We start from the raw sequence: 25,120 nt of genomic DNA, 5'->3' as shown, positions 1-25,120 counted from the left end.
TTGTGGAGGTATTTTGAGAACCCTTATAAACATCTGAAGGAAAAATATTCTTTAATCATAGATGCAGACTCATGGAAAAAATATTGATTAATCATTTTATTTGATTTTGTAGAGTTGGAACAAACAGATTGGATTCTCAAAATCAGTCAGTTTCTTGGGGTCTGAAGCAACAACAGAACAGGGCTCTGAATTTTTGGCAGAAGCCCTTTTTTTTCTTCTTTTTCTCCTTTTTCTCCTTGATTTTAATGTTGTCAGACTTCTCTGAATTATTAGTAAAAGAGACAACTGGCTCAGACATGGATAGACATACAGAAGGGAGTTCCTCACTAGGAAGATCATCAGACGTTGCCAGACTTTCAGAAGCAGGCTCTTTAGTAGGAAGAACATCAGCCTTTGATGAACTTTCAATGAGAGGTTCTTTAGTAGGATGAACATCTGGAACATCTGACTTTGGCAGACTTCCACGAGCGGGTTCTCCAGTGGGAAGAATATCAGCCATTGTTGAACTTTCAAAAAGAGGTTCGGAAGTAGGAAGAACATCTGACTTCAGAACACTTTCCCAAGCAGGTTCTTGAGGTTCTTTAGGAGGAACAACATCTGGCTTCAGCAGATTTTTACAAGCAGGCTCTTTAGTCGGAAGAACATCAGCCTTTGTTGAACTTTCAAAAGGAGGTTCGGAAGTAAGAAGAACATCTGACTTCAGAACACGTTCAGGAGCAGGTTCGTGTGGTTCTTTAGTAGGAAGAACACCTGACTTCAGAACACTTTCACAAGCAGGTTCTTGTGGTTCTTTAGTAGGGAGAATATCTGACTTCAGAACACGTTCACGATCAGATCCTTTTGGTTCTTTAGTAGGAACAACATCTGACTTCAGCAGATTTTCATGAGCAGGTTCTTTAGCTGGAAGAACATTGGCCTTTGTGGAACTTTCAACTGGAGGTTGGGAAGTGGGAAGAACATCTGACTTCAGCAGACCTTCAGGATGAGGTTCTTTAGTTGGAAGAACATCAGACACTACTGGACTTTCACAAGGGGGCTGGAAGATCTGGCATATGCTCGTCTTTGCTACATCAGAAATTGCCCTGAGTAGTCCTGGTGCAAAGTTTGCAATGTGGCTCAGCAGAATCTTTTCTGAATATTTCTCTCTGACTTCAGACAGGATACTTTGCACCATGTCATCTCTGATGGACCTTGAGAAGATGGCCTGGTTTTCCGTTGTTAGGAGAGATTTGGACACTCGATCCAAAGTGGCCTTTGTCACACTGGTGGAGAGGATGCTCAATTTTTGGGAGGACATGTTCAGTAGGGGGTAGGAAGGAAGCTTCCAGAAGCCATGCAGGACACGGGGAACCACCTCTATCACCACGTCTGTTGCAGTGAACAGTTTGGAGGTTTGTGCGTCCTGCTGCCTCTCTTTAAGGAGGTCAATGTACTTCCTGACATTGCTGAGGAGCTTAGGTGTTCTGCAGAATAAAGTTATAAGAATGATCTTTTACACCTATTTAAAAAAATAACAGAAATTTTGAAATACTGTAGCTGGACTGTTAATGATTTTATGTCAGAGGTGACTCACTGAAATTTAGGAGGTATGGCCTCTGGAAATTCCAGCAGCATCCGGGCTTGAAACTCGATGTCCCTCATTTTATTTATTGTGTTCACTGCCCACACCTGAAACAGAAAGCATGTTTACATTGCAGTTTTGTTGAGAGGTTATGTGATTGTAGTAAAAAAAAAAAAAAAAGATCTCCAAATAACTAAAACTCTTGTGAGTTTTCTAGTCTTACCAGTTTCAGAAGAGGTTTGGCTTCTGTTTCTTCCAAACCCTCCAATTCAAACTCCCAAAGTCTTCAAAAGAAAACAAAAGAGAGGTTTTCTCTCAGCATTTACACTTCAGCACAAACAGTTTCAGGTGTGAGGTGGATGGTCTGTAGGTGTCACAGTAACTCACTGCTCTCTGACTGTCTCTTTGCTCCTCTCCACCAAAAGATCTCCCATATCTTCTGCAGTGAGGCTTGATGGTATTTGGTTTTCCTTCTGAAGTCTGAGGAATTCCATCATCATTGCAATCTAAAAATAAAAGGAGACATTTAATCAGCATCAGTCCCAGGTCTTCAGAAATCACCTGACATTTTATCTCAGTTTTGGTTTGGATGGATCTGGGTCTTACTTGAGCCCTGTAACCTGGTAGATACCAGCAGATCTCCACAGCTGTGTTATATATGGGTGTGTTGAACAGCACCTGTCAAAGAAATAAGAAATTACTCATTGTAACTTAACCTTCCTCTCGTGTTAGCTTTCTGTTATCATCTCTTATGTTAGCGGGTCGGTTTTGACCCGTGAATTAAATCAGCTATAAAATATACTAAAAACAATAAGTTATCATCCAATTTGTTTCTCATCTCTTGGTTACCTTGTTAGGCTTCCTTATCCATGAAAATGTTGGTTTTAATACTTTTGGTGTGGGCCTCTGGGTCTTTTTTTGTCTCTATACCCCTCGATTTCAATTAAAAAAAAATTGTAAAATTAACCTCAAGAGAATCATATTAATAAATAAAAGGTTTCTGTGTTACCTGAGTATTACTGAGGGGTATAGGACACATCTCTTAAATAAATCTGTTTTATTGATTTTTTTCATTTTAAGATTAATAACTAAAATGACATCGATGGTGTTACGGGTCAATTTCGACCCATAGACATTTACATCAAGAAAAGACAAAAAAAGTTTGTTTTTTTCAGCAGTAGACCTTTAATATAAACTGAAAAAAAGAAAAAGTCCACTCCTCCTTTGTTTTGGTTATAGCCGTGGGTAATTGTGGGCTTTTTATCACTTCCCAATGATACAGCTTCACCTCAGTTTCCTTTGTGAAGTTCTTGTCCAAGGTCATATCTGGTAAAAAATAAAATAAAATAAAATATCACAGCTGATATTGTGATCCTGCAGTCCAGTGGTCATATGGAGGACCACACATTTTCATTGTTTCTTCTCAGGGATGCCACTCGCAGCTTTGACTGTGAAAATCTGTACATTCCAGGCATAGTTGGTTTTTGCATCACAGGCTTCCCAGATTTTTCTGCCGTTTTTCCCTTGCTTACTGGGTATATATTGCCGGAAGGGGCATTTTCCTCAAAAAGTGGACAAGACATTCATCCACTGTCACTGGCCCTGGGATGAACATCAGTGGAAGAAGCTGCACCCATCTCTCCCAGACATCCCTGATGGGAGCAAGTTTGTCAGACCTCGGTCTGGTCTCTCTGTTGTCAAATCTGAGGACTCTTGAATCAAAATGATATCAAATGTGTGAAGTGACATCGTTGCCCAGAAAATGTTTCTGCCTGTCGATGCATCCCATAGACGATCAGTGGCCTCATTGCAGCATCTGTACACTCCAGCAAGAACAATGAAAGCATCCAGGTATTCCTCATCATGTCGCCATGGACTTTTTTCCCTTCAAGGTTCATCATAGTAATGATGATTCTTTCTAGTGACAATGGCATAAATATCTCAAAACATCTCTTGATGTCACTGACTTTGGTCAGAGCAAACCTTGTGATTCCAGGGGTCATTTTGATGACATTTGCAGCAGCTGCCCTGCCATGTACATCATGAGGTACTGAGCTCCAAAAGATCTTACCATTTTTGGACTTGAATCTTTCAGCAGGAGTAGCTTCAGCACCAGCGACCTCCACCTCTGATCAGATGTGTCTGTGTCTTCTGGATGATAGTCCACATTGTCTTCCTCCTTAGAAACCTGCCCATCTGAATCGCTATGCTGCTCTGTGTCCTCTCCTTCATTTTCACCAAAAATATGATCCAGAACTTAGCTCACTGTGAATCTTCTTCTCATTTTTTGTATGCTGCAAATTGTAAATGTGCACTCTGGAAGTCAAATGGCCACTCAAATAGTGAATTCACCTCACATGCCCGTGTTTATTTTGTTTTGTTTTTGTGCAGGTATACTGCAAAAAACATGCAAAATAAGAATCCCCTAAAGCTCATATGATTAGGAGAGGCGCTTGCTGTAAGTGTTTTAGCTGACAGTGCACTTGTGATTTCAGTTTTGGCTTTAATTATTGCTTTATACTCATAATATTATACCTGGGTCGAAGCCGACCCTAACAACACAAAGGTCATAATTTCAACTAGGGCATTTTATAATTTAGTGAAAATAATTTTTTTTATTTTATTTTGTAGAAATAGAGGTTCCTGACAAAGTCAAAAAGCCTTGATACAATAAACAAATGTATGTGATTTTTTTATGCATTTGAAATTTAAAATGGGTCGGTGCCGACCCTAACACGAGAGGAGGGTTAAATTGATTCTCAGTTTGTCAGCTTTTTAAAACTACATCAAATTCTTCAAAAATGCAGTAAAAACAAAAAGTGTCACATACCCTGATGGGTTTGTAGATCCCTTTACTGGCTTCCATTAAAACGCTGCTGTTCTATCACAGTTGGGGAAGAGAAACTTTCCAAAACTCTTCAAAACTTGTGTAAGATCAAATGTAGATATGAAAATACTCCTGACTTGATGGTTTTTCTTGCACAGATGAGCTCTTTTTCAAGTCTGATGCAGATTTAAAAATACACAATTCTAAAACAGTCACCATGGAAACATTTGATCCCTGCTTTATGTCATTAAATTAAAAGAAAACACTCTATTTTACACTACATTACACTATATGTTGTTCATTATATAAGTAAATAAGGGTAGGCTACAGCCGTCCTTAGGTCACTCCTGTGAAAAGATGCATACAAACTGGTGAATCAGAAAAGAAAGAAAGCCAACCTGCAGCATTATGTCCTTTTATGTTATTTCAATTCACTTCAGTTTTATTGATACAGCACCAAATCACAACAACAGTCGGCTCAAGGTGCTTTACTTTGTAAGGTAGACTCTAAAATAATATACACAAGGAGAAAAACCCAACAATCATATGACCCCCTATGAGCAAGCACATTGGCGACAGTGGAAAAAACTCCCTTTTAACAGGGAGGAAGCGCCGGCAGTAACAGGCTCAGTGAGGGGCGGCCATCTGCCAGGAGTGGTTGGGGTGAGAGAACGAAGATGGGACAAGAGGCATGCTGTGGAAGAGAGACAGAGATTAATAACAAGTGTGATTCAATGCAGAGAGGTCTATTAACACATAGTGAGGGAGAAAGTCTCTGTCTGCTTTTCCTAATGCTGAGGTGAGGAGGACTATTAGCCAATATAAAGGCGACACTGGCGACCCGAGTGTGGAAACAAATGGTTTGCACAAGAAGCGGTCACTGAGCGATCAAAGCTTATTTACCACACATAAAAAATCAAGGCAGAGTAGAAGCGGGTGGATCGATTTTTAATGAATTTTAAAATTATGTTTGTTTTTCTTATTCTTGAAAAAAAGATCATTTAGCCTCGCATTTGTTTCCCTTTTTATACACTACTACTTATGTGTTTTTTCTTATTTATGTCTATATTGTTTAGTTAAACAGATGACAGTTTTCCCCTTTTTACTACTTTTTGAACTCTATGCTGATGTTTAAAGATTTTATTATTACTAAATAATGTTTTTAGCAATTAGGTGAAAATAAATACCAGATGAAACGATATTCTCTTCTGTTATCTTTTATTATTTGTTACTTGAATCAGTATCCGCGCTGCACACAATCAAAGTTATTTTCAAAACATGCAGAAACAGGTCTTATTTTGTTAACAAAATGACAAACCATTGCATCGTTACAAACAAGGTTATCACTGTACATATTAATTAGTCTTGAATAAGACGCTCCTTTTTGGACATGATATAGAAAAAGCACACAGTGTTGTCCGCAGGTTACCGAAAAGTCCTTCTGAACCTGTCTCCCAGAATACAATATCCGAGCGGTGTTTTTAAAAGAAAAACTTTTATCTCGGTTGAAAACTTATCAGGTGAGTTACCGAAGCTGTCAAAAAAGTACCCTTGCTTGTCTTTTGTGATATTGAACGCCAACCAGTGCTTCCCAGGTAAGTCTGATGGATCTGTATTCACAATGCCCATGCATGGATATCTGATGGGCTTTGTTGGCAGCTGGTCACACGCTAAGACGCCTAGAAGATGAGCCCTGTTACTAATCCTTTTAACAATGCTGGTTAGTTCTATTGTATTCATTTTGAATGTTTAGTAGTCGTCCAGCAGCACTTGTCTCATATTAGATATTTGGATGACTGAATCAAATACAGAGTAACACACCAGGTTCATTGTTCGGGGTAGCGGATTTCTGAAACGGGTTTCCAGCCTCACGCTCCCTGTTTGAACTAATGATACGTTCCCTGAATGTCCTTCATCAGCTTCCAGATTGAAACAGGAATTGTTTGGCCAGATACGACTGTCCATCAGCGTATAAACACATGAGTTCTATATCACAGTTTTAAAATTAAATGGATTACGTGTAAAAGAACCAGGATAAGCTTCGTTATCCACGAAGGCGATGATGTCAAATTTAGGCAACCTGCCCATAAATAAATTAGTTGATATTCTTGCCCCAGCAGGTGTGGAGAAGGTCTTTAAAGAAACTCTGCCTACAGCACATTTTGCATTTGCATGATGCAGCGCCTTGCCGTGTGCCAGCCTGACACTTGGTGAGACACTGATTCTTTTCACAAATAAGCTGGCAGAGACGATTTTAACTTTATACGCGGTGTTAGCTCCAGTCATGAGAGCAAATTCGTCTTTAGAGCGCACAAATTTCAGCGACAGATCGATTCCATTAAGTAATAATTTTTCTTGAAAAAACAGGTCTGCGTGTACTGGAGTGTGGAATACACCAGGCACAGACACACGCACACACAGGTAGGTACAGCCAACTTCCACATTTATTCAAGTGTTTGTTGTTTTGACAGCTGACTCAGTCACACAGTCTGACAGCTCACGAGCCCAGCTGATCTCTCTCCTGGCCGCTCCTCCTCGTCTCACTATAAACACAGCGGAGGGAGACCATCATCAGTCCATAAACAACATCAGCTGTTCTTACCGGCCTCGCAGCGCCGCCCTGATGAGCCTTCCGCTCCACTCCTCCCCTGCAGCTGCGCCCGGGGCCACGCCTCCGCCACACACCCCCACCGCCCGTTCGAGGCCGGGGAGCCGTCCGGCCGAGCCAACTCCCCCCCCCGCGAGCGAGAGAGGAAATCGGCCACTGCCATCTGCGCCCCCGGCCTATGGATCACCTTGAACTTAAAGGGCTGCAACGCCAGATACCACCGGGTGATCCGGGCGTTGGCATCCTTCATGCGGTGGAGCCACTGCAGCGGGGCGTGGTCCGAACAGAGGGTGAATGAGCGTCCCAGGAGGTAATAGCGCAGGGAGCCGACCGCCCACCGGATGGCCAGGCACTCCTTCTCTACGGTGCTGTACCGGCGCTCGCGCTCTGCTAGCTTCCGGCTGATGTATAGGACAGGGCGGTCGGCCCCCCTTACCTGCTGGGACAAAACGGCTCCCAGCCCTCTGTCCGAGGCGTCAGTCTGCAGAACAAAAGGGAGGGAAAAGTTAGGAGTGTGAAGCAGCGGCTCCCCACAGAGAGCCTTTTTCACCTGCACAAACGTCGCCTGGCACGGCCCCGTCCACTGGACCAGATCCGGGGCACCCTTTCGAGTGAGATCGGTCAGGGGGCTGGTTAGCTGCGCAAACCCCGGCACAAAGCGACGATAGTAACCCGCCAACCCCAAGAACCGTCTCACCTCCTTTTTCGTCCTGGGGCGCGGGCAGGATGCGATAGCCGCCGTCTTCTCCACCTGTGGACGCACCTGCCCGCCCCCCAGGTGGTACCCCAGATACTGCACCTCCCTCCGTCCAACCGCGCACTTCTTCGGATTGGCCGTGAGCCCCGCCCCCCTCAGGGACTCCAGGACCGCGGCCACCCGCAGCACATGCTCCGCCCAGGTGTCGCTGTGGATGATCACGTCATCCAGGTAGGCGGCAGCATACGCTGCGTGCGGACGCAGTACCCGGTCCATGAGACGCTGGAAAGTGGCCGGGGCCCCGAACAGGCCAAACGGAAGTGTCACGAACTGGTACAAACCGTACGGAGTGGAGAAGGCCGTTTTCTCCCTGGCCTCGGCAGACAAGGGAATCTGCCAATAGCCCTTGGTTAAGTCCAGTGTCGTGAAAAAGCGGGCCGTGCCTAACCGGTCCAGGAGCTCGTCGACCCGAGGCATGGGGTAGGCATCAAAGCGTGACACTTCGTTCACCCTGCGATAGTCGACACAGAACCGTATAGACCCATCCTTCTTCGCCACCAGAACGATGGGGCTACACCAGGCGCTGTGCGACTCTTCTATTACTCCCATCCTCAGCATTTCCGCCAATTCCCTCTGCACGATTTTTCGCTTGTGCTCCGGGAGCCTGTAGGGCCGTGAACGCACCGTCACGCCAGGCTGCGTCATGAAATGGTGCTCGATGAGGGACGTCCGGCCGGGCAGGGGGGAGAACACGTCCGCAAAACGCTGTTGCAACGCGACAACATCCGCCCTCTGGGCCTGTGTGAGATGGTCATCACAAGGGAGGGAGGCGGGAATGATAGAATTTGGCACCTCAGGCCCCAACTCATCTCTCTCCTTCACCAAGCTCACCAGAGAAGCGGTTTCAACCTCTCGCCACAGTTTGAGGAGATTGAGGTGATAAATCTGCGTGGCTCCTCCCCTGTCCGACCGAGCGACCTCATAGTCCACGTCCCCGACTCGCCGTGTGACCACAAAGGGTCCTTGCCACTTGGCGAGCAACTTCGAGCTGGAAGTAGGGAGTAACACAAGCACTTTATCTCCCGGTGAAAATTGCCTGAGCCTAGCCCCTCTGTCATACAGGCGTTGCTGACGCTGCTGAGCCTGGAGCAAATTCTCCCGTGACAACCTCCCCAAAGTGTGGAGTTTTGCTCTCAGGTCCAACACGTACTGAATCTCATTTTTGGCGGGGCTCGGACCGTCCTCCCAGCTTTCTTTAATCAGGTCGAGCACCCCACGTGGCCTCCTGCCGAACAGCAGTTCAAAGGGAGAAAATCCCGTGGAGGCCTGGGGCACCTCCCGCACTGCGAATAACAGAGGGTCTAGCCAGTGATCCCAATTGCGTTCATCCTCGTTAATGAACTTCCGAATCATGGACTTTAAAGTCTTATTCAGCCGCTCCACCAGCCCGTCAGTCTGAGGGTGGTAGACGCTGGTCCGAATAGATTTAATGCCCAGTAATTCGTACAGTTCCCGCAGTGTACGAGACATAAACGACGTGCCCTGGTCAGTCAGTATCTCTTTCGGGATTCCGACTCGGGAGATGACCTGAAACAGTGCCTGCGCCACACTCTTTGCAGAGATGGTGCGCAGCGGAACTGCTTCCGGGTACCGCGTTGCGTAATCCACCAAGACTAACACAAAGCGGTAGCCGCGTGCACTCCGGTGAAACGGCCCGATGAGGTCCATGCCGATGCGCTCAAACGGGACCTCAATGAGGGGGAGAGGGCGCAGCGGCGCCTTCGGTATGGCCGGCTGGTTAACAAGTTGGCAGTCCAGGCAGGACGCGCACCAGCGGCGCACATCCGCTCGGATGCCCGGCCAATAAAATCGGGCCGTTATTCGCTCCAGAGTTTTCTCATAGCCCATATGCCCTGCCATGGGGTTATAGTGGGCCGCCTGGAAAAGCGTTTCCCGGCGGCCCTGCGGCACCAACAACTGGGTGTGTGTTTCCTCTGTCTGAGTGTCACGACTCACTCGATATAATCGGTCGTTTAATAAGACGAAACGCGGGTAGGTCTGCGCGGCCTCAGGGCGCACCACGTGACCATCAATAGCCATCACTTGGTCAAAGGCTGAGCGTAGGGTGCCGTCACGAGACTGCTCCAGTGGGAAATCACCCATGGGGGACACTTCCGGGGCCGGCGGGACGTCCCGTGAGGGACCCGCCGGCTCCTCCCCCCCGGAGTCAGTGTCGGACGACCCCGCGTCACCGCTGAACGCCGCGCACACGCTACACCCCGCTTCCGGTCGTGATCGCACCCCCGCGTACTGTCCCAGTAGCTGATGAAACCCCGGCCAATTGGTACCCAGAATCAGGGGGTGCGACAGGCGCGGGCTACCCGCCGCCGTTACTCTATGCGTTTTGCCCTTATACTTTAATAACAGCGACACTATGGGATACCTGTGAACGTCACCATGCACACACCTCACCTCCACCCATTCTGTCTCCAGCAATGCCCCGGGGCGAACCAAGCTTTGGTGTACGAGGGTCTGCGTGCAGCTCGTGTCCACCAACGCCTGGCGTATACCCCCTCGAGTCCTTACCGGAATACTGTATGTCCCTCCTGGACCGGGGGAGGGTGCTGGGGCGCCAGCAACACGAAACACCTGCCCCACTTCCATAAGCGGACAATCCCTCCTCAGGTGCCCCGGCTGCCCGCACTTCCAACACTCCGGCCCCGGCGTCTGTGCTGCTCTCCGTGGCTCGGGGGCGGCTCCACTTGGCTCGGCTGCCCTGGACGGCACCAACGCCGCGAAAGGGTTAGTGGGGCTCAGCGCCGGCAGCCGCTCTGCCTGCCCTGGTGCCGGCACACGGCGCCTCGGGGCCGGCACCGGGGCCTGTTTGTTCGGCCTCCGTCCGGCGTCCCCGGGTTCCCCTGCTCCAGCGGCAAGGTGGTCCTCCGCCAGCGTCACCGCTACCTCCAAGCTTGCGGGCCGGTGGCACCGGACCCATCTCGCCGTCTCCGCTGGCAATCCCTCCGTGAACTGCTCCAGCACCACCTTGTCCACCAGCTTCGTCTCCCCCTCCGATGTTCCCGGTTGCAGCCAGCGTACCGCCGCGTCGCGCAGCTGCCGGGCCCAGGCGAATGGTCGGTCCGTTGTAGCCAGCCGACAGGCCCGGAACCGCCAGCGGTGGTCTTCGGCGGTGAGCCCTAGCCTGTCCACCACCGCCCGGCTCACGTCCGCGAAGCTGCTCCTCGACGCCGGAGGCAGACTCAGGGCCGCTGTTTGTGCCTCCCCGGACAGCAGGGGGAGCAGCCGCGGAGCCCACTCCTCCCGCGGCCATTGGCAAGCCTCCGCCGTGGCACGGAAGGTCTCCAAAAAAACCTGTGGGTCGTCCCCGTCCCCCATCCGGGGCACCGCCACCGACAGTGGCGAGGGCTTCGGCGTGGCAGCGGCCCCGACCAGCCGCTCCAGAACTTGCGTCTGCCGGTCCGTCTGCTCCCGCAGCGCGGCCAGGTGGGCACGCTGGTCGGCCGCCTGATCCCGGCTCATCGTCGCCATCTCCGCCAGCATCTGCGCCAAGAATTGCAGAGGCTGGGCGGGTGGCGCGGCCTGTGGGTCGGACATTTCCCCACCGGCACTTTCCTGGGTTTCGGCACCACTTGTGGAATACACCAGGCACAGACACACGCACACACAGGTAGGTACAGCCAACTTCCACATTTATTCAAGTGTTTGTTGTTTTGACAGCTGACTCAGTCACACAGTCTGACAGCTCACGAGCCCAGCTGATCTCTCTCCTGGCCGCTCCTCCTCGTCTCACTATAAACACAGCGGAGGGAGACCATCATCAGTCCATAAACAACATCAGCTGTTCTTACCGGCCTCGCAGCGCCGCCCTGATGAGCCTTCCGCTCCACTCCTCCCCTGCAGCTGCGCCCGAGGCCACGCCTCCGCCACATGGAGCAATCAATTCAACAATACTGCTATTCGCTGTATAAGTACCTCTGGTCACCAGACCCTGGCTCTCCCCTTCTATACATGTATCATTCATGTGCGAGGCTGTGTCTGTACAGAATAAAGCGCTGCTGAACTGTGTGTCTAAAGTCTGCTTATTATAATTGATAAGACATTCTATTATGCCTCTGTATGGATACGTGTTGGATGATTGGCTAATCAAGCGATCCCCCAAATTTACATCTACCTGACTAAATAAGGTGCAACCTGGATAATTAACAAGTCCCACGTTTGTGTCACGGGGTGGAGAGGGACAAGTTACCTAAGATATTTTTATTGTGCATGTTTGGTTTTGTTTTTACTTTCTTTAATATTTTAATATTGTATAGTGTTCTATTCTTGGTTTTATTGCATGTTTTATGGTATTCATCGGTGACTTGTCCTGGAAAGTCTCCGCCCCTCCTTGATTATGAACCCGACACACCTGTGAGGTCCCGGGGGCCAATAAGAGTGATGGGAGACGAGAGAGAGGAGATTGATGGTGGAGTGAGGACTGAGAGAGTGAACGGTATCAGGCGGTGGCGGTGCCACAAGCCCAGACGGGCTGGTGCCGGTTGGTGTGCCACAGGAAAGCGGTGGCAACCGGAACAGAAACATCGATAGGGCGGCGAGACGCCGCCAGGTTTTCCCTTCTTCTAAGGCGGCTAGAGTTGGCTAATGCAGGCACCAGCGCGCAGAGGCACCAGCGCGCAGAGAGCACCAGCGGAAGCCACAAGACGGCTGTGCCGATTTCCAGTTTTAAAGAAGCGGCGGGCGGAGTTGAGAGCTCTGCCCACCCGGGCATATCGGGGCGTGAGTGCGAGAGGGAGGCGAGGACTCCGCTGGTTCCTTTGGTTATACCACCTGCTGGATTTCTTAGCTCCCTGGGACTTTTAGGTCGTGGTGCAGGCCACAGGACTTTTAATGTTATGCTTTATTGATTTTTACTGTGTTACCCCTTGGCCAAGGTTGTTTTAATTCATTTTACATTTTTAACTATTTAAATATAATAAATTTTATTTTTAATCTTACAGTTTAAATTGTGTGCTTTCCCTTGGCGGCTCCACTGCTCTGCCCGTTTTGAGGAAGGTTTCCTTCCTTTAAAAAAAAAAAAAACACAAAACACTGTGGAAATAAAATCAGCCTTTCCGCTCCGTTACATAATCATCCCTGCCTAAGTTTGTGCCGTCAGCATCTGTGATTCTTACTCGTGTGTAGATATAGGAATCGTTTAGATCCAGGTAATCCTCTCCGGACGATGAGATTTAAACTCGATTGGACCTCCGTCTGTGATTGCAGAAACTGGTGGAATTTCAATAAAGGTCGTTTTCTCTATGGACGTTTGTGTGTATGGGACAGTAAAAAGATCGAGCTCTGTTTTTAGACATTCTCTGATTGGTTGTGTAACAGAGCCATTTAGAAGATGTCACATGCTGTAGTTTTTGAACGACTGGTTCTGGGTCTTTTCACTCCGCGTGGTTGTCTCCGTTTGGTGGCTTTCCTGGCAGGTTTTGTCGTTTTACGCTTTTTAGGCGGCGGCGTATCACGCATGCGTGCAGTGGGAGGGGTCTTAGAAGGTTTGGGTGTATACACATACAAGCTGTTGCCATCCTGCTTAGTAGATGTTGGCTTGGTTATGTTGGATATCACATCAGACACTATGCCTGATGCTGCTGTTTTTAGGTGGGGTTTGACTATGCTGACTCCTTTTTTAAACAACGGTACAGCAATTCTAAACAGGCTGCTGAACAAACCTCCCAGACCTGCGCCACATTGCGTGCTGGTCCCAATATAACCATTCAATTCGCCACCAGCCTGATTTAAATAATATCTTACAGATTTTGCTTCATCTGTGTTGTAGACAGACATCCTTATTTTTTAAAAATGGTGTCTTATGGGTCGGAAGTTGAACTTGACAAACACCTTCCTGTATAAAAAGGGTATGTGTTGATTTTGATCGTCTATCAAATCAATTTCTATGTCATCGATTAAGGATTTCGAGACCGGTGTGTAGTGTGGGCTGTCAAACTGAAGAATGGCTCCCCGACGGTCATCGTCTGTTATATTTATTGCTCTTAATAGCCGCGCATGGGCGTCACCCACAAGCTGGTAATCAACGATATCTGCATAAATAAAAATGTTCTATTTTCCGCCGTATACGTCTGCAGGATGTGGTGCGTATGTGTTTTTATAAAGAAGTACAAACGGGTCTTCTGATTTGAATCCTAAGATTTCTGCCAGTCTCCCTCTAAATGTGAGAACTGTGCCCCTAGGGCCCATAACACTAACATAGTTACTAACTTCACTGTATTGTGTTTTAATGTCGGTGTTATGTTTTAATGTTTTATTATCTGCGCCACAGATGCATAATGCCCCACAGACAGCTCAATCACGGTTATGGACAATGCTCCATCTTTGACTGGATCATAAATTTCCACTCGCGAATCTGATTGTGGAAAAGACAACCATAGTCTTGGGTATTGAAATTCTATAACACCGACCTCATACAGTTCATTTAAAACAATAGGTGTTATAACCTCAGGATAAAAATGCTCGGAAACTCAAGTGCCAAGTGCCTCTTTTTTTCTGCCAAGTATTTTCTCTATTTGAAACCTTTTGTTTTTGTCAATAGTCACCTGCTGTATCTCAGGTTCATAAAATACACCTTTCACTGCAGCTCCTGTGAGATCCTCTAGTTTGTATACGGGAGGGTCTCTTCCTAAACGCTCCTTTATGGTAAAGTACTCGTCTGTGTAGGTCTGATGGTAACCCTTTCAGAATATGCCTCGTAGTTTAGATATTCTCTCTGTATCGCCCACATTAAATTTAAAAGTCACCGGTTTTTGGGGTTTCATTTTGTACAGGGTGTTAAAGACTGCTTTCTCATTATCTTTGCACACCTCGGTGGGGGTCATTTTGATAGAGCTGTGATAAGACAGGTTATAGGACTGTACAAGATCTTGGATCACATTAATATATCTTGGCGAGTTAACTGATGTTAAGTATTTCCACATTTTCCCCTTTAAGGTGCGGTTAAAACGCTCTACCACACATGATTTCATTTCACTAAAGGTTGAAAAATGTGTGATGTTATGCTGCTCCATTAGTTTTTTAAATGTTTATTATAAAATTCCTTCCCTAAATCTGTTTGGAGTTTTTCAGGCACACGGCCCTCTCTCAGAATATCACCAAAAGCCTCAGCAACAGCCTGTCCTGTCTTGGTTTCAAGGCACCTAACCCATGCATACTTAGAAAACACATCTATGCATGTCAATAAGTACCTAACATCATCCGCAGAATATTCACGCATGTCAACCAAATCAGCTTGAAACTGTTTGTCAATCCCGTTAACCAAAACTCTATTTCTGTATCCTTGCATTTCTGTATCCTTGCATTTCTGTGTCCTCTATCCTTGCAGGTTTATGAAGAGTATATGTGTCATCTCCTTTTAAAAACGCTCCACGTCAGGTAATGACGGCTTTAAGCCTGTTGCCTCACTGACAGCGATACGGAGCTTCTTTACACTTCCTAAACCCCCTGGGTGTGCAGGGTTGTGATATATTTTTCTCAGCGTGTTTTCCATAATCACTCTGACCAAACACAAACACAAATGACCAGAAAAAAGTGTTAGCATACGTTTTTATTTCATTTTCTGTGTAGTGCACAGTAAGGTTTTTATAACAGATGTGCATTAAATCTTGTGTCTCCCAGACCAGTAGTTTCCAATCATGTGGAGCAGCGCTGATTTAACTCCGCGGGTGTGATGATTGGTATTTAGCAGGTATCCGACATTCTCATCAGTGGTGCAAACAATGTGCGGCACTGATCTCAGTTCACACAGAAGACGCTCTGCAGTGCTGATGATTTGTGCTTCAGCCTCACTGACACTGTATGAGCAAACAAACAGACGGATGGCCGGGATGAATCGGGGCGTCCGGAGCTTTTCCATCACCTCATCATAGCAGGTCTCGAAGAAAAACACAGGCAGCTCAAACAGGCAACTGTGTTGTAACTGGCTGGGGTGACCGGATTGGCATCCATAACATATCTCCTGCACGTACTCATTCAGTGCCATCGACAGCAGGTGGAAGGTTGCGAGTTTAATGTTGAGTTCTGTTTCCTCAGACGGGTGTGATCCTGCAGAGTCCTGTGAGCATCCTGGAGAGGGGGGCGGAGTCGGTGGGGTCTGGATTAGCAGTGCTGGAGGGGGAGACTCTGAGCGGTCCACAATATGGCAGATGTTGTCTGTAAAAGAAATCCACGCATTGCATTTTTTTTAAAATATCGGGTTTAATGCCAACGTCTCTCACACAGAGACAACCTACCTTTTGTTTTGTTTTTTTGTTTTTTTTTCTGTCCTCAAGGTTTTTGATGATTTTTGGCCTGAACATGGCAGAAGGTAAACCAATCTTCGGGCCATGTGCGAGCTGATCATATACAAGACGCTTCCTAATATTCTCATAAGAAGAGTTGACCTTGTCTCTCTTGATAGTCTTATCGACCTCATTAAACACCCGCTGCAGTGCTCTCCAGTCTGACCACTGAATAAAAAACAAATCCTTAAACCATGATAAACGTTCTTCAAGGGTGAGGGGGTATGGGTGCAACCTCCAGCTTTCAAGGCCCCAGAGTGAAACCTCTGTAACGTTGAGGTTTCACCCGGTGCAATTGTGGCTCTTGTAACTGTTGTGATATTTTGATACCATGGTAGCATTTACAGGATATTGTTTTATAGTGATATTATACAGGAAAACTGTTACTCAATAAGGCCCATTTACTAGTTGTTTTTCTCTTTCTCTGTAACCTAAGAATTAATGTGTAAGAATCACAGGCTGGTACCTCAAGGTTGAAAACACCACAGAGATCACTTCCTTACTCCCATCCTCCCTTCCTTATCTCTTAGAAAGGAGCTTGTTAAAGGCCAGGTGGTTCGTTTCAGAATTCACTAATGAAAGAACTCTGTATTCTGTGTCTAGGAGTGTATTTTGCTGGGATGATCATAAATTGTAGCTGAACTGATAAACTATACAAAGGATACTTCTTTGCTCACAAGGCAGGAAGACGTTCCCTTATTTGGTCTGTACCGGTTTGAACTGAGAATCTGTTGACAGACGAACCTTTTTCCTCTATATATACTGTTGTCTGATGAATAAACCTTTGAGTTGATTTTGGGAAAGCAACCCGTACAGTCTCTGTGTCGTTTTGTTCTCCCAGCTGCTCCCGACGTCGTAACTAACACGCTGAATGGCATATTTGACTGTTACTTGAGAATATTTCTTTGAGTTCTATAGGTTATGGACAATCTCTGCTGATAGGTGCTCACGCCTCGAAGGAAACCCGATCCACAGACGGAGATTTCTTTCAGTAACCATAAATGGTAAGCTGCTCTTTTGTCACACACTACATACACAATATATGTGTTTTATTGCAAATTGTACATTGCTACATTGTTTTGAATTACCCTCGGCCCGCAGTATATGTGGGCACCTGTCAAAGGTCATTTGGATTTACCAGACCGCTTTGAAAACAACATGAAACAAATGAATGTCTTTGTTGAGCCATGACTGGATTTATCCTTATCCTTCCTAAAGGCCGTTATAACCTTGCACTGCCAGTGGTGAGCTGCACCAGCTGTGGCCTAATGTGGTCCCCCTCAGTTAAGGACTTCCAGGGTGGTGGATATTGGCCTGGCACCTTAAATTTCTGCACCCTGTTTTCAATGGATGTCTTTCAGTCTTTCTATGACATTAAGGTCATAAGTAGTTTACTGACAATTATTTAACATTTGAAATGAAAAGATCCGTCAGTCCATTCACATATATACTGTTCAGAGAAGGAATGTAGTTTAGAGCAAAGTGTAGTAGTGTGAAGTGGCTAAACACACTCACCAATTGTTCTAAAATAAACAATTTATCAAAACATTAACAGTCTTTCACACATACATACGGTTTATACACTATTTTAAAAAGAAGGGGTTGAAGACCTGATTGATTACAAAAAGTCTATTAAAATGTTCTGGGTAACCACAGAAATCTTAGTCAGTTATGTCTGAGAGAGAATGTTTATGACAGAAGTAATGCCAAAATCTCAACAAGCCAAAGTTACATACATGCTAAAGAGAAAGATCAAACTGTGCTGAAATTAGGAAGTGGGCAATATAGGGCTTCCCCAGTGAAATAACTGATCTGAAATAAATGAGGCACAAATTAATAAATGACATACTAGTAATCCACAGAAGGGGAGGCCTCTGGGAAAATGTAGAAAATCAATGGGAATTTCTACAGTAGCACGAGTTACCAGTCAATACCAGTCCTGGTATTGGTTATGTTGAAGTGATGGGTTTTATAATTCATTTTTGGTCCACTGAAGGGATTGTTTTGTAACCCCAATATTGATATTTTGTAAATAAAAAATATGACCTCAATTAAACCTTTAAATTCCCTGCACTTGTCATAGATATCTACATGATGTCCAACAAATATACATCAAGTCCAAGGTTCTAATGTTGAACGCCATATTGATGTCCAGCTTAAATCATGGTTGGACCTCCAAATTGTTGGAAAAGTTCAAATGCAGTACAGACCTCCAGAATTGGTCATGGACCAACAGAACCAATATAGACACGATCTGTACATCTATCTGACTTTCTTTGTTTAGTTGGTAGCTAACTGAATTGTCTTACTTTTTTTTTATAGATGAAAGAAAATGTCCCTGAAACATACAGTATGAAACAATGAGTGTCAGGTTTATATTTATAGTCTACATCACATTTAAGTGGTACCCATATGTCAATTTGTTTGAGCCTAAAACACAGACTACTCCATGACCCGAATGATTGTTTAATCCTTCCCATCAATACCTCTCAGTTCCACATCTCTAACTCATGTTATTCTCCATGCAGCTCTAACAGCAGTGGTCCAAACACAGCAGACTGTGCTGGCAGCAGTGGGAGAAGATGCTGAATTCAGCTGTCAGCTCTTGGACACTAAAGACGTCCTTCAGGTCACATGGCAGAAAATCTCACGTGATGTGGAGACAAATGTTGCCACCTACAGCAAGTACTATGGTCAGAGAGTGAATGATGGCTTTAACGATAAAGTCAAGTTTAAATACACTGGACTACAGAACTGCTCCATAGTCATCAGGAATGTGACGGAGCAGGATGAAGGATGCTATCACTGTCTGTTTAACACTTATCCTGAAGGCTCCTTCACTGGTAGAACCTGCTTCCAAGTCTATGGTAAGAACTTTTGCATTAATGTGTTTAAATGTGCTAGAAACTGATTTCCTTTCAACAACATATTCCTTGCAATATCTCCTGATCCTTCACAGAGCTGCATGAACCTGCTGTTGATGTCAGAGAGTCAAACTCTGCTGAAGAGTGGGTTGTTTCCTGTTCAGCCACTGGTCGACCTGCTCCCACTGTAACACTCTCACAACAAGACCTCAGCTTCTCACAGTACAACACTGTCAGTGTGTCCAACACCAACGCTACATTCACTGTCACCACTACAGCTGTGCTCTCAGGTTCACGTAAACACAGCACACAGGTGGGATGTGCAGCACAAGTGCTCTCTGCTCCTCACAGAGAGGTGATGGAGACGATTCCTGAGGTCCAAAAAACATCTGTTGGTGGTGAGAAACTCTTTCTGTATATCACAGACTAGACTAGAGACGGATGATACTTGGGTAAATTTGACTGGGATCTAATGACAATGACTTCAGTACTTCATGAGTGATGTATTATTGTTGGTCAGCGTCACGTTTTTCTGTTTTTTTCACAGATTTTCCCTCAATCACTGTAATAGCTGCAGCAGTGCTGGTGTTGGGTTTGTCTTTTTCTGTTGCTCCACTATGCTGCTTGAAGAAAAGTTACCTTTTCACTTTCTAGTATGTCGTTTTGTAATGTGTCTTATCTTATTAACATGATAGTGATTTATTGATTCTAACCCTAAATCTATCCAGTAATGTCTGCACATATTTTCAGTACTGATTTTAAAGTGTTTTAATCCTTCTGTCACTCAGGGAACCCAATAAGGATTCAAATACTTCAAAAGTCAACCAATGACATTGATGTGTAAGACTATTTAATAATTATTTATTTTTTATATTTCATTTATTCATTCATTCTTTGCACTGTGATTTAACCCATCTTTGTGTAAAGCAGGGGTGTCAAACTCCAGGCCTTGAGAGCCAGCGTCCTGAAGCTTTTAAATGTATCTCTGCTGCAACACACCTGAATAAAATTATTAGGTCATTAGCATGACTCTACCCTACTCAAGTAAATTTAAATAAATGTAAGTACATACCACCAGGTAGCTCCACTCGTACCCAGTGTAACGGGAAGTGAGAGGGTTAGGTTTTGGCGCTTTGAATGTTCAGTTGTGTGATGCAGCGATTAACGTTTGAGTAAAATATTGGGCTCCCTCGTGTCTTCCCTACATTCCTCCACAATGTCCGTTTTTGCAAAAATGTACTTCTAGAAGTACTTTTATTGCACGATGTTCATTCACTCATGAGCTGCTGCAACATGAATCAAATGGCTGAACTGCCACCTTGGCGTGCAGTCAAGTTCTACAGTCTGCTAATGATCTAATAATAAGTATTAATATTCCTCACTCACCTTACTAAATGTTTGTGAACACAGCCAGAAACATTTGCATCACAAACACAGACTAGTGTTTATTAGCAGAAGCTTTTGGGTGGTTGCTCTCAAACCTGTGTACAAGTTTAAGCATTAATGGTCCCTTCACTGATTTCCAGGTATCCAATGTCAGGGCTAACAGATGGATTCAGACGCAGGCAGCGTTCTGGCAAGCAAAGGGTTGACAATTTATTAACACAGAAGGGAAACCACAGTGATGTGTATATACAGTGAATGGGGCAGGGCTTCAGGGCTCCAGGGGAAGGAATCCACACTCGCTCTCCACTCGGCCCAAACTCCGCCACTCCTCTTCTTACGCACACTCGCTTCTCCACAGCCACTCTCGCTCCAATTTCCACTTATGTTGACACACACAGGGATCACAGGTCAGGGTCCGCCACCAGTTCCGGGGAGATCTAAACACAAAGAGTCCAATTAGATCAATACGCCACACAACACTGAGAGAGTTTGTCTTAGGAGAGCTGAGAGCACGAACATGGGAGGTTCAACGTTCCAGTGCCGAATACTCCGTGCGGCAGCGTTAAATAGGCAAGGGGGACGCCGCCTGATCAGCAACAGGTGTAGAAATCACCGCAGATACGTGGGCCAAGGGTGAGAGCCCACAATGAGCTCCACCCAGGGAAGCAGGAGAGAAAACAAAACAAACCTGTGGCCAACATGAGCGAGCCGGAGAGGCACAGGGACCATGACAGCCAATACCAAGTGCACAAGTTCACCCCAGATGGTTCCTCTTCTCTGTAACTTGGAGGATGTGGAGTAGGCTGTATTTTAATCAAAGACATATCAATCAATCAATAACCATGTCTAAAAACAACACAGGTTGACCAAAGTGCTGTACACAGTAAAAGAAAAAGTAAAAAGTAGAAACAAATACACACAATGAACAAAACAAAAAATAATCCCAAATTTCGTTTTTTTCCTGAAGGGGTCAAACACTTTTATGCAAGAATGACAGCGAGGTGAAAAACCTTCACCCGCAAGAAAACTCGAGCTGTGACTCATAGTACGAACACACACCTCATAGTAACACACTTTGTTTAATGTGAACTTTTTGCCAAGCTAGCTAATCCTGACCAACACACCAGACACAGAAGATAAAGGAACGATGTTTTACTGTTAGAGACAGAAAGGTTCAAACATTTTGGCAGAGGGCTAAAAGGGGCTAAAGTTACCCAAAAAGAAATTCCATTTGACCAAAAACACTTAATTTAAAAAAAATTAAGTATATAGTTATGAATAATGAACAAATAATTAACAAACTGGGGTTTATAAATCGTGTAACACATCCTTATGGTAAGAAATTTTACCTTAATGCGTTACATGTGTTAGAAGTCAATGTATCTTTAACAATATACTCCTTATTTTATATCTCCTGATCCTTCACAGAGCTGCATGAACCTGTTGTTGATGTCAGAGAGTCAAACTCTGCTGAAGAGTGGGTTGTTTCCTGTTCAGCCACTGGTCAACCTGCTCCCACTGTAACACTCTCACAACAAGACCTCAGCTTCTCACAGTACAACACTGTCAGTGTGTCCAACACCAACGCTACATTCACTGTCACCACTACAGCTGTGCTCTCAGGTTCACGTAAACACAGCACACAGGTGGGATGTGCAGCACGAGTGCTCTCTGCTCCTCACAGAGAGGTGATGGAGACGATTCCTGAGGTCCAGCAGACGTCAGATTATCAGTGATGGTGAGAAACTGAGATGCAATAACAATGCATTGTGCTAGTATGCATTTTCTCTTTGATCAATAATTGATGTATTCATTTTGATCAGTGTCACATTTTTCCTGCTTTTTCAAGTTTCCTCCTGGATCATTGTATTAGCTGCAGTATTGGTGATGATGGTCTTTGTCAGTGTTGCTGCTCTGCAGCTACTCTTTAAAGAAAAAGACCAGATAACTTTCATTTTTCATTTCTTGTCATTTTTTTCTACACCAAAATCTATCCAATAATATCTGCATAACATTTTCTACTTGTGATTTAGTTATTAATTCTTTGCTTCATGATTCAATCGGTCTTTGTCTAGTATTAAATTTTATGTTTCCCATTTAATCCCACTGGCTTTAAAGTGTTTCACCAGATTTTTACGAAGTATTTCCAGTCTTTTGTTGTCTCTGTCCCAAATGTTCTGAAATGTGTTGCATGTATTAAAAGAAGTTGGACCAAAAAATGTACTATGTACTTATAAACTTACATTTATGAAAGCTGAACAAACATTGATATACTTGACTTTTGTAACAGTGAAAAGGCGATCTGTTTTTATTGATAAATATATATGTTTGCATTACTGTTATTTAGATTGCCATGTTAGAACGTAGCAAACAACATTGTTTGTTCCTCTATGGTTTCTTTATTTTTACAAATCTAAATGTTTTTGGTCAAAAGATTAATAATTTCATATTGAGGTCAGATGGTCAGCAGTTTTGATGTTTTTGCAGAGATTTTATTTTTTTGCAAAATAGCACAAGTAAACATTAAAAGTAGTTCCTAAATCAAGGCATTTATTATTAAGGCGGCCATTATTATGGCCCTGTGTGGAAAAAGTGATTGCCCCCTAAACCTAATAACTGGTTGGGCCACCCTGAGTAGAAACATCTGCAATAAAGCGTTTGGGATAACTGGCAATGAGTCCTTTACGAGGTGGTGGAAGAATTTCTGCCCACTCATCTTTGCAAAATTGTTGTAATTCAGCCACACTGGAGGGGTTTTGAGTATGAACCACCTTTCCAAGGTCACAGCACCTCAATCAGATTCACGTATGAACTTTGGCTAAGCCATTCCAAAGTCTTTCTTTTGTTTTACTTAAGCTGCTTAGAGGTGGACTTGTTGGTGTGCTTTGGATCAAGTGCACTTCAGCTTGTGGTCGTGAACAGATGGCCAGACATTCTCCTTCAGGATCCCAGAAACTGGATTCTGTTCATCTTGACGTTGCATCTCCAGACTGAGAGATCTCAATTACTTTGTTTCTTATTTGCTTCTGAATTTCCTTGGATTGCGCCATGATGTGTAGTTTTTGAGGAGCTTTTGGTCTACTCTACTTTGTCAGACAGGTCCTGTTTAAGTGATTGATTCAGCACAGGTTTGGCAGTAATCGGGCCTGGCTATGACTATGGAAAAATTGTATATTTTCTATTGATAAATGCAAATATTTTATGTCTGTTATGTGCATTGCCGTGTGGAGAATATAAGGAAAACAATTGTGTGGTTTACATTGTTTCTTCCTCTTAGATTTCTTGATTTTTTTTAAAAATTGCAATAACTTTATGTTAATTTCAGTGCACTTTCACATTTCTTTAAATTCAAACTACAGTCCTGTGAATAACTAGAAACACTTCTAGCAGCACAAATGTGAGCTAATTGTTTTCTGCTTGACTTTATCAGTCTCTCATATTGTTGTGGAGGAATGTTGGCCCACTCTTCATTACAACGTTGCTTCAGTTCTTTGAGCTTTGTGGGCATTTATTTAAGCACAGCTCTCTGAATGTCCCAGGTTGAGGTCTGCACTTTGCTTTTCAGCTATTCTGCTGTAGATTTGCTGCTGTGTTTGGGATCATTGTTCGACTGCAAGACCTAAACTTTACCTATTAAACAGTTAACTCTGTATTTTACACTTTATGTGAATATTGTTGCAGATTTCAATTATTAATGTTTTTATAACTTTGTTCTTTCTTATATTTAATATTATACAATATTTATACTTCATGTCTCTGTCTTCTTTTGAACACTCCAGCACAGCATCACTATAACTTTGTCCTCACTGACAATAAAGCTGTTTTATATATTTCATTGCAAATGTTTCAAGCAATTTGTAGCTGTATCTTAAGATATTTTGTTAATAATATAGTATTTTAAATTGTTTTTTTCCCCATATTTGAGAAATATTTAACATGTAAAAGTCTGTTTATGTACAATTTGGTGATATTAGCCCTGATTATTGGAGGAACTTGTACATGAAGCAGATTTCTGAGACTTCAGATTTGAAGGTTGTTGTCATATAATCTAAATGATGGCAGATTAACGTTCCCTACCTCTGTCCTACAACCACAGGACTCCTTTGCATTCGACTGATAGAAATTTCAAGCTCAGTGTTAATGAAGATTTCAAAGGCCTTAGTGCAGGGGTAGGGAACGTCTAAAACCTGCAGGGACACCGGCCCTCGAGGCCTGGAGTTCCCTACCGCTGCCTTAGTGTGAAAGGAATGAAGCTGTAGCGCCTCCCAGTGGTTGAAAAGAGGTACACAAGAGGTTAGAAATAAGAGGCTGTAGAAATAACATTACAGAAAAGCAGGACATGCTCAAGCAAAACATTATAGAAAGTCTGTCACGGTTCTGGGTCAGTTTGACCCAGTATTTTGAGTTGTCATGTTTTTGCAGGTTTAGTTTAGTTCCATGTGTCATTTTCTGTCTCTCTCTCTATGTCGAGTCTGCGTCTTAGTGTGATGGTTTCTTGTTCCTGTTTTATTGTGAAGGTCTGCGTCTCATGTGAGTGTGTTCAGTTTGACCTCTGTCTCGTCTTGTTGATTATTCCCAGCTGTGTCCACCACCTGTGTGTAATTCCCCTGTGTTTCTCTGTGTATTTAAGTCGTGTCCTCTGTCATTGTAGTTGCTGGTCCGTCTGTGTGTCCACCATGTCTCACCCGTGTGGTCTCCCTGCTGTCCATCTCCGCTGCTCGTTCTTGTCCAGGTTTGTGCTCTGTAGTTTAGTTGTTTCCAGTCTAGTTTAGTTCGTGCTCCATTTGCTGTTTGTCCATATTTATTTTTGTGTTCAATAAACC

The 25,120-nt window shown here is 44.6% G+C and overlaps 2 protein-coding genes across 2 annotated transcripts; one reads left to right on the top strand and one right to left on the bottom strand.

Moving 5' to 3' along the window:
- Positions 1 to 83: 83 nt before the first annotated feature.
- On the bottom strand, positions 84 to 2,063 carry LOC146716551 (uncharacterized). The gene is made up of 4 exons (XM_085452480.1): positions 1,949 to 2,063; positions 1,785 to 1,845; positions 1,574 to 1,668; positions 84 to 1,463 (listed from the first exon to the last, which is right to left on the bottom strand). Exons 1-4 carry the CDS (start codon positions 2,059 to 2,061, stop codon positions 143 to 145), a joined length of 1,590 nt encoding a protein of 529 aa, XP_085308606.1. The 5' UTR covers positions 2,062 to 2,063; the 3' UTR covers positions 84 to 142.
- A 16,463-nt stretch (positions 2,064 to 18,526) lies between these two features.
- Positions 18,527 to 21,346, top strand: LOC146716550 (OX-2 membrane glycoprotein-like; the record flags this gene model as incomplete). The annotated part of the gene is made up of 4 exons (XM_085441604.1): positions 18,527 to 18,914; positions 19,007 to 19,309; positions 19,459 to 19,564; positions 19,700 to 21,346. Coding segments are annotated over 4 exons (798 nt in total), but the record flags the coding sequence as incomplete, so codon positions are not given.
- Positions 21,347 to 25,120: the final 3,774 nt, after the last annotated feature.

This window comes from Copadichromis virginalis, linkage group LG3 (assembly GCF_057382275.1).
Source record: "Copadichromis virginalis isolate Kocher_CV1m ecotype Utaka linkage group LG3, C_Virginalis_male_GT1.1, whole genome shotgun sequence".
In the NCBI taxonomy this organism is placed as follows: domain Eukaryota; kingdom Metazoa; phylum Chordata; class Actinopteri; order Cichliformes; family Cichlidae; genus Copadichromis; species Copadichromis virginalis.
This window is presented reverse-complemented; position numbering and strand designations above follow the sequence as displayed.